The sequence below is a fragment of the Diabrotica undecimpunctata genome, chromosome 2 (assembly GCF_040954645.1).
Source record: "Diabrotica undecimpunctata isolate CICGRU chromosome 2, icDiaUnde3, whole genome shotgun sequence".
NCBI classification, from domain to species: domain Eukaryota; kingdom Metazoa; phylum Arthropoda; class Insecta; order Coleoptera; family Chrysomelidae; genus Diabrotica; species Diabrotica undecimpunctata.
Window position 1 is genome coordinate 67,970,963 of NC_092804.1, and position 9,761 is coordinate 67,980,723.

The window sequence follows — 9,761 nt, forward strand, 5'->3', positions numbered from 1 at the left end:
GGGGTACCATTATTACTGCAAATATTATATAGCAGATTATAAAAATATATCTTAAGATTAAACGTATTGAATATTTTAGGAAATTTGCCATATCTACGATAGAAACACATCTAACAACTGCAATGAAAGTTGGCCTTCCAGTGAAGTTGTCGACATTTGGCGTAGATAGGGAGTTAGCCAAAACCATAATTAATGGAATCCTTGAAGCAAATGCAGGTAAGACTGAATTAAATTATTAAACTCACCAGGCTTCCGATTTGAACCGCGTCCGAAAACTTGTTTTAACGATAGATTCTTCTTCTTCTTCGTCTTAGCCTTCTGTCGTCCATTTTGGACATAGGCCTCCCCCACTCCTTTCATCGGTCTCTATCCTGAGCAACATATTTTTAATTTGTTCCGGCTATTCTATTTTTCTAACGGTAGATTATGATGTCAATATGCTATGTTTAAAAGTTTACCAAAAAAGGCTATTTTCAATGCTATTTATTTATTTGTAACAATTTTTAGACAAAGTAAAAATTTCTTCTCTCGCTTGAAAACTACTTTTTTTGTTAATTTGGGTTATTTTAAGACGAACATTATTTTTGTGATTTATTCCTAAAATGCTTACTTTAAGCGTAAAATGCAAATAAACAATTAAAAATGCTGAAAAAAGCCAATTTTAGCGTTTTACATTGCCATTTTTTAATAGGTTGGACATCGAATTTAAAAAAAAAAAAACGAAAAATATCAGCTTAAGTCAAGTAGTTTCAAAATATGCAATTATATTTTGATTTTATATTACAAGTCAGTTTAAAAAAAAGATGTTACAGTAGGCGGTACAGTAGATTAGCGCGAAGCTCCATACTATGTTTTCTGTATTTTTAAAATGTAAATATTATTTTTAAAATTGAATAAAGTAATTTTATTATTTATTTATTATTTATATTTTAAACAAAGTATATTATATTCAAATAATTCAATGATCTATTATGTTTGCTCCTAACGCCATCTGCTGACGTATTAACAAAGCGTATGTTATTTACTTCTGACAGACCTGTCAAATTCAAAATGAATTATTTAATTATAATAATATATAAATAAATATCTGATAGTAACCTTAATTGAATCATGAATGTGTTGCTTGTGTGAGTCCACTTCAAATAGGTAAAAGAAATAAAATTAAACTTACTCACAATCAATTTAATTTTACTACCAAAACTACCGGTTTCGCTTTCTACACTTTGCAAAGCATCTTCAGGTCAAACGGTACAAAGTAAATTAAATACTGAAATTATAAAAAGCCCATATTAGGGTGCTGTCTTATAAAGATAAAGGTCAAAAAAGGTTATAGTAATTATACCAATATTACATATCTGTGTTTATTAATATGCATAAAATTGATTTAGCAGACAAAGTGAAAACCCACAAATTGGTAAGAGATAATCTATTGAATTGTAATAAATTAGAAACAAACAAAATACTACTTACATGGCGATACAAGAATTTTTAGATAATGATTCGTGATACAAAGTTCAGACTATCCTGTATTGTCTGTATTATCTAAAAATTCTTGTACCGGCATGTAAGTAGTATTTTGTTTGTTTCTAATTTATTACAATTCAATGGATTATCTCTTACCAATTTGTGGGTTTTCACTTTGTCTGCTAAATCAATTTTATGCATATTAATAAACACAGAAATGTAATATTGGCATAATTACAATAACCTTTTTTGATCTTTATCTTTATAAGACAGCACCCTAATATGTGCTTTTGATAATTTCAGCATTTAATTTACTTTGTATTGTTTGAGTTAAAGATGCTTTGCAAAGTGTAGAAAGCGAAACCGGTCGTTTTGGTGGTAAAATTAAATTGATTGTAAGTCTAATTTTATTTCTTTTACCTATTTTAAATTTAATTAGTATATAAACAAAAAAATATTTTTAAAAATAATAATTGTATGAAATGACATATAATAATTTTATGAAATAATTTTTAAACGAGAAGTGTGTTAAAAATTTAAACAGATGATTCAATATTGTTATTAATCGGATGACATTTATATCTTTTAAATTTTGACAATCGTTGCGAATCGAATCTTTTATTGACAAATATTCTTTTAATTTTTTACTTCTCATTTAATGTTTGTATTTTGATAGTTCTTTTTCATGCAGTTTTAATTTAGACCTGCTTAAAATAAATATATAATGACTAGAAACGAATTGATCGAGAGTAGTGAATCGATGTGAAGAACCGCTATTTTGTGACGCTACTCGTGAGGACGCCATCTTGTAGCGCTAGTCCCGCGAGGTCGCCATCTTGTGACGCTAGTTCCGTGACGGTACCATCTTGTGACGCTAGTTCCGTGACGCTCGACTCGGTATTTTATTATAGAGAAAAAAGTAATACAACGCCAGTATAGAAGCTTCGCCTCAAAAATCCATAAGCAAATTGATATACCGTTGCGTTTCGGGATATATAGGCTTGACGAACGTTTGAACTTGAACGTTCGAAACTACGTCCATGTTCGAAACACATTGATTATTTCTTACCAACATGCTTAATCTTGTTTTAGTCGAAAGAATATGATGCTACAACATTACGATAAAGCGTTTACAACGGGAACCTGCTTATTTATAACAATTTATAACCAAATAAAAAATTTCCTTTTATTTGCAACCAATTTATTCTTCCGGTTAACTATGTTTTGTTATTTTATTACTTATTTAAAATAAAAATAACTTTTTTGGTGAGACAGAAAAAATATTCTACATTTTAAACAAAGATTCTAACATTTTCAGCTTTTAATCGTAATAGAAATCTGAAATATTTAATTATATTAATTTTCCTTAAGTTAGAAATAAGCAGGATCTTGTGGTAAATTTTTTACTGTAATATTGTAGCATCATATTCTTTCGATTAAAACAAGATGCAGCTTGTAGGTAATAAATAATGAATGTGTTTGGAACGTTAAAATTCAGTCGTTCGTCAAGTCTATATATCCCGAAACGCAATGGAATGTCAATTTGTTTATGGATTTTTTTAACTGATTTTTGCAATATAAAATCAAAATGGAATTCCGCATTTTGAAACTACTTGACTTAAACTTTCATCTTATATATTTTGTTTCTTTTTTTAAATTCAATGTCCAACCTATTGAAAACGCCCTTGAAAAAGGCTAAAATTGCCTTTTTTCGGAATTTTTAATTATTTATTTGCATTCTTAAAGTAAGCATTTTATGAAAAAATTACAAGAATAACTTTCGTCTTAAAATAACAAAATAACCCAATTTATTTAAAAAAATTTGGTTTTGAAGCGAAAAAAGTATTTTTTTAATATTTGGTTAAAAATTATTATAAATAAATAGGTTACCATAGGAAACCTTCGGTAAACTTTTAAATAGCATATTGGCAAAGAGAGAGAGAGAGAGGGTGAGAGAAAGAGAGAGGGAGAGAGCGAGGTAGATAGACAGTGGAAGAGGGGGTAGATAGTGGGAGGGAGAGAGAGAGGCTGGGAGAGAGAGAGGGAGATAGAGAGAGGGAGAGAAAGGGAGATAGTGCGATAGAGGGATAGAGAAGAAAAGAGAGGGATAGAGGGAGGAAGAGAGAGAGATATGGAGAGAGATAGAGAAAGGGAGATAGAGAGGGAGAGGGAGGGAGATAGAGAGATGGAGATAGAGAGAGGAAGATAGAGAGAGGGAGATAGAGAGGGGGAGATAGAGAGAGGGAGATAGATAGAGAAATTTAAATTTATATTTCTGTAATACAGAATACACAGTACACATTTTTTGTTTTTTCCTCACTACATCATTACTGGAGTTATTTTGCAAAACCAATCCCTACTCTTGGCTTGATAATTTTTTCTTCCTGTACTGATCGGTAGGTCGGTCGCAGCACATATATTGAAAAACGTTAGAACAAAGTTTTATTTCAAGATTAGGATGTTGCAAAAATATTCGAGGCGACAGTTTTCACCATCTGCTAAATTGAAATATTTTTTTTTTGTTTCAAGTATACGCTAATAACCATTTTATTGTTTTGCGCTTTTCAACACTGTACACTTAAAACTACTATTTCGCTTACGAAACACATTTTTTATATGTAAACAAGTTTTTCATATTTAGACTTTTATTATGCGCTGCTATTTATATATCGTTTTATTTCTTTTCTAGGTTTAACTGTTTTAACACCGATAAAATTCGCTTGCCCAGAAAGTGTTACTTTCGGCCAAATAAGAGCATTGACAACATATCTACAAATTCGGGAGCACTTGAATGAGAAAAATGCCTTATATGAAGAAGACGATGATCCGGAATATTATGAAATGTACATATTAGCTAAGAAACAAAAAGAAGAACAAAGTCAAACAGAAAAACTGAATACGCTTCTCGAAGGGTTAGAAGAAGTAGATAAAAATGGTCTCGATCAAGAATATTCACATAATTCGAACTGTTCTGATGATTTACTATTAAATGCTTGCAATTTTTATGAAGGAAAAGAAGAGCAAAGTCAAACAGAAAAACTTAAAAAACTTAAAGAATTTGAAGAAAAAAATAACAGTTCTTTTGATGATGTATTATCAAATGTTCAGAAACAAGAAGATAATGGTGAAGACAAAGATGAAAATGAACCAATACTAAAAAAAACCAAATATGATTTTTCCGAGCTTCTAAATTCTCCCCCGAGAAATAAAGATGCCAGCAGCGACTCAGATGATACAATAATACTCGAAGAAACTGATAATATAGTTTCATCTATTGATTCAGATGGTCGAAAACAGAACGACGCATCCAAAGAATACGTAACTCCACAACCTGATCAGGAAAAGCTCACAACAATTTCTGCAGGACAGAAGAGTAAATCTATCAGTTTACCACCATGGTTGATGAAGAAGAGAGTAGGTTAAAGACTGTTAATATTTTTAGTGTAACATCCGTTAAAATTTGTTAAGACACAGGTTGTTAATTTTTGTATATATTTTTAATCATTAACACTGTATATTTAGACGGATCCATGTAAAACAAGCTTTAAATATTTGCGTAAAGTTATTCATGAATCTCAATTGTGCATTTGTATTTTGTTATTAATGATCTTTTTTTATTTATAGTAAATTTCCTATCAGTCGATTTTTATTTTCAATTCAATTTCCTTTTTTTCCACTATTTAATATCTTGAACTTGTTAAGTAAATGTTCGTAATGAAAATCTCAACAACTTCAAAATATTATATTTTCATATCATGAAAATATTAAATTAGTATTTTCATAAGAGAAGACTTCCTTACGTATGGCTTAGTCATGTACAATATACAGCATACTACATTATCCAATTGTGAATAAATTGATTCCTTCTGGGTAGTGGTGAGCTACACTATTATACATCCTAGAAGAGCCTTCTTGTGCCTGATATGTAAGTTGTAACTCTTTCATATAATTTGTCTTAAATGGAACTTTTAATCTAAATTCTACATCAAATAAACAGCTTATAACTGACTATATTGTACAGTTTCCATCAGACTGGTTATAACCATTGCCATTGATGTCTCAATATATTTTATATTGTGCCAATTCTCTTATAAATTAAATATACAGTTCGTATTAAATTAACATTTTATATATAATATCAACTTTATTACTCAATTAAGGTTATAGTTGCTGGCATAATTTTAATTTACTTTTGGTTTGTCTTTAACTCTTGTTTTGTATTGTGTGTTCATGTTTGTTTTATGTTGTTTCTAGCTTTTAGTTTTTATTAAAACAAAGACCTTTGTACTGTGGCCTGATGATGGGACATATATTGTAAGCCTCGAAACCGATAGCCTACAATTTAATTAGAATAAAAACTAGCTGATATTGTGAAAATTGACTATCTCCTATATATCAGTATTATGGGCTCACATTGGCAATCTTTTTATCATCTTAATTTTGACTATATACAAAATGGCGATTTTTTGACGTGACAACGTCTTAAATTAGGTTGTGGCTCGGAGTCACTCATGAAAAAGTGTAACGCCCGCTCACGTCTGTTACGATGAGTCACCGAACGAGAGAGAGGCCCGCCGGACCGGCGAATGCCTTGCGTCTCTCTCCCACTCAAACATGATCGGTCCGCTGCGCGCGCAGCACTAGAGAATTAGGCGCGTTGAATCGGTGAAAATCACTCAAATAGAAATTAGTTAAGTTTAAGTTTACATGTACAATGTTTTAGTAAACAAAATATATTTCTATAGTTAAAATTTGTGCAATTCTTATTTTCATTCAATTCCTTGTTCCTATTGTGCAATTTAATAATATTCATATCAATAAATATTCTACCGAGAAAAAGACGTTGTCACGTAAAATCTTCGCCCGTAAAACCGACTTTACAGGCAACCGATTTTTTTTAGAAAAATCGAGTGCTACTCCTCAGTTATTTTTTTGTAATTAAAATCTGTGTTACAAATTTTTAAACCTCACTTTTTAGCCATTTCTATATTAAAACTTAATATCTAAAGATTTCTGGAAAGTTACATTTCCACACTGAATCATCAAAAAGTTATGATTTTTATCAGGTGAGATCGTTTATTCATAGTAGTTGTAATACGCATAAAGACTATGATTTCTTTATCGTGAGAAACTTGTAACCTTTCGATAGTCGCTTAAATTTGTTAATAATTATGATTAGAATTTTTCGTCAATAATGTATTATATAAGAGTGTTAGTAATAAATTGGTATTGCTAATTGAGGGGATTAGAAGCTAAGAGATACAAGTGACAAAATAATACAAATTAGTTAAGTGCACAAAATAATACTAGACAGTACTAAAAACCTAGTGGTAAAGAGATTCGGGTGAATTATGCTACTGGTGGCGACATATCGCAAGTTCCAGTCTTAACACCGACACAATATTTAAAAAGAGTTTGCGGCAAACGGATATAATTATATTTATATCCCTTTGCCTATGGGGTGTTGGATATTAGTTTTAGTAAATCGTTTAGCATCTTTGCAAATCGAGCCTTTGAAAAAGTATTTAAAATGAGTGAAATAGTAAGTAACAACATTTTTACTTATTTTTGAATATCCCTAGTTATTTTAAATTTGGTTTAGGAAACTAATTTTAGGTAAAATAAAAAACAGGTTAAGATCTCGGTAATATCTCGAGTCAATATTTCTAGTTTTTGTAGTAATAGGAGCTGATATTGTTCTGACGTTTTACTTTCTGCCCCGCTGATTTAGCTTATACAGGGTGGTCCTTAAGTAATTGTACAAACAGAAACCGTAGATTTTGTACTTTAAAATATTACGATTTAAGCTAACTTGCTTTAATACAATGTTGATATTAAGAAAGATACAGGGTGTTAAAGTGGAAATTTAAAATTTTATTTTTCACTATAACTTTAGGATCAATTATAATATACATACTTTAATGCAACTGATAGAGGGCGTCACATATGCCACATGTGTGGCATAAATTTATGCTTCACTTTTTTGCTCTTTAAGTTAGCTCTATTTGTGTTAAAAAGTATTAAAGATACATTATTTTTACAAAGAAAAGGTATTCTTGTTAGTAACCTCAAAATTCAACCGTTTTCGAGTTAATTTCATTGTATAAGTCAGTTGCATAATAATTCTTAATTGTGATATTTGTACAGCAAAGCACTGAATACATGTAGATAAGCGTAATTAATACTTTATTCTTATTAAAACAACTCAAAGATGATAATGCAACATCACAAAATGCTTTGCTATGGCTTCTAAATGTCTTATTGGAGAAAAGATTCTTTATCTTCTTTAGGTGCAGTGTCCGTATTCAGACGTTGGCCGTCATCATGTTTACAATTTCCCTTTTTCATTGCTTCTTAAGTTTCTATACTGGCGTTGTATTACTTTTTCTCTGTTGTAAAATGCTGAAAACCCAAAATATGTGGTTTATGCAAGATTGTACACCACATTCTAGAAGGCAGTGGGAACATACTTAAATACATCTTTTCTGAACGTTGGATATTATTCATTTCGTAAATTGTTTACAAATTTTTATTAGGCCAATTAGAAACTAGAGCACAGGTATTGAATAACACATAATATCGGTCTTGTTTCCTAATACTTTTGCTACAAATCTAACCTTAAAGACTCAGTATTTTTACAAAAATGTCGTCGTTGGCCTAATAACCGATATTTTTATAAATATAGTAAACACACAGGTAGTTTAGTTTAGTATAATATCATTTCGTTAGTAAAACATAATAGTCCATTTGTTCGAGATGTAATAATAGTTACTCGCAAGCTGTAACGTAATCATATAAATAAGTAATGTCATCGACAGGTTATTCCGTGTGTATATAGATAACCAATGAACGAGATACATCACTGTTTAATACATTATTTAACCTTTGAAAAAATTTTATAAAATTTGAGTATTTTCACCTTTTCATGCGACACCCAGAACGTTACGGAGGTCTCCTTCTAATGGTACGGACATACCGAAGATACACGGATGCGTGCGATGGAGGTCGCGATCGCGCTCGATACATCGATATCAAAACAAACCTTCATTTTCTTATGTGATCGCACATACCAAGGATGTTTTACCCGTTCACTCTCTCGACCTATCGCGGTTTACAGCGATGTCGATGCCAGAACAAAATAGTTTGTTTTAAATCGCGATCGAGCTGTTGATCGCGTGGTAAATTACAAGTTTATTGGTGGTTTTCAAACCAGGTAACATTCGCCGGAGTTACGGGTGGTATGATACATAACTGAAATCCAGACTCATTCTCATATAAGCATAAAATTTGTCTTGAGTGGTGTTTCTTAAGCTCTTTAAATAGGTGATGATATTCTCCTAGATACTGCCTTTTTTTATTTATAGGGTGTGCCGAAAGCTGGCGATTTAAAGAATTACAAATGATCCACTACTTTTCACTTGAAGACATGCATTCACTGTCGTCACTACTGTTGCTCATGTACATAATTTTATAATGTAAAAAACATAACTTTCCCGAAACACATGTCAGTCATCTCAGAAACCGCAAAGAACGCTGAAAGGCAGTTATTTTCGGTATGTTCTGCCCGTCATCGATGTAAACCGCGACCTCCACCGAGCATATCCATGAAGAACATCACGACGGCGTAACCTACGTGAGTGGTTTAATCAGTCTTCATCGTCCCTAGTCAGAGCTGCGGTAAATAAAATTATGATAGTCAACGTTCAGTAATGAACGAAAAATTACGAAAGAAGAGAATACTTAAAATGTCATTATTTAATTGAGAATCGGTTGAACGTTCTTTTTGAACATGACTTTTATTGCAACAGTCTAATTTGGAATCGATACATGGTCAAATATTACTTTTGCAGGATTTTTTTCTTTTATATGTACCAAAATACTTTTGTAAATACTCCGTCGCAGTAGTTCCTTCGAAAAATTCGGATGTAACTTATAGTCTTGTTGAATCCATCCATACTTCTTTACTTCATATAAAGTAAGTTTCTCATTTAACTCATTGATTTGCCACATAGACGTTAAAATATGTTGTTTTAATGCCGAGGTCGAGGAAGGGCAATTTATGTATAGATGTATTTTTTTCAATAGCTAAATTGTACCTAAAACTTTCATGTATATTAGAAAAAGGGAAAAATATTTATTTAAAATGCAGAATAATCTATAAGTTGGTCGAAAAACAAGAATTTTTGTATGAATATGGTATTGTGGGTAAAAATCCTACTCCTGCTAAAAATTATTAAAAAAGATATCATTCTCTTAGCCTTTATTCCTCTGCGGGGTCGGCTTACCTGATTACATTT

At 31.1% G+C, this 9,761-nt stretch overlaps 1 protein-coding gene across 2 annotated transcripts in view; it reads left to right on the top strand.

Moving 5' to 3' along the window:
• Positions 1–5,101, top strand: part of LOC140434652 (bifunctional 3'-5' exonuclease/ATP-dependent helicase WRN-like) — a 49,885-nt gene extending 44,784 nt beyond the window's left edge. For both annotated transcript variants that reach the window (XM_072523067.1, XM_072523066.1), the window contains exons 13-14: positions 80–216; positions 4,154–5,101. In XM_072523067.1, coding sequence (XP_072379168.1) covers positions 80–216; positions 4,154–4,887 — 871 coding nt within the window. In that variant the 3' untranslated portion in view covers positions 4,888–5,101. The remainder of the gene's footprint in view (positions 1–79; positions 217–4,153) is intronic.
• The last annotated feature ends 4,660 nt before the right edge of the window (positions 5,102–9,761 follow it).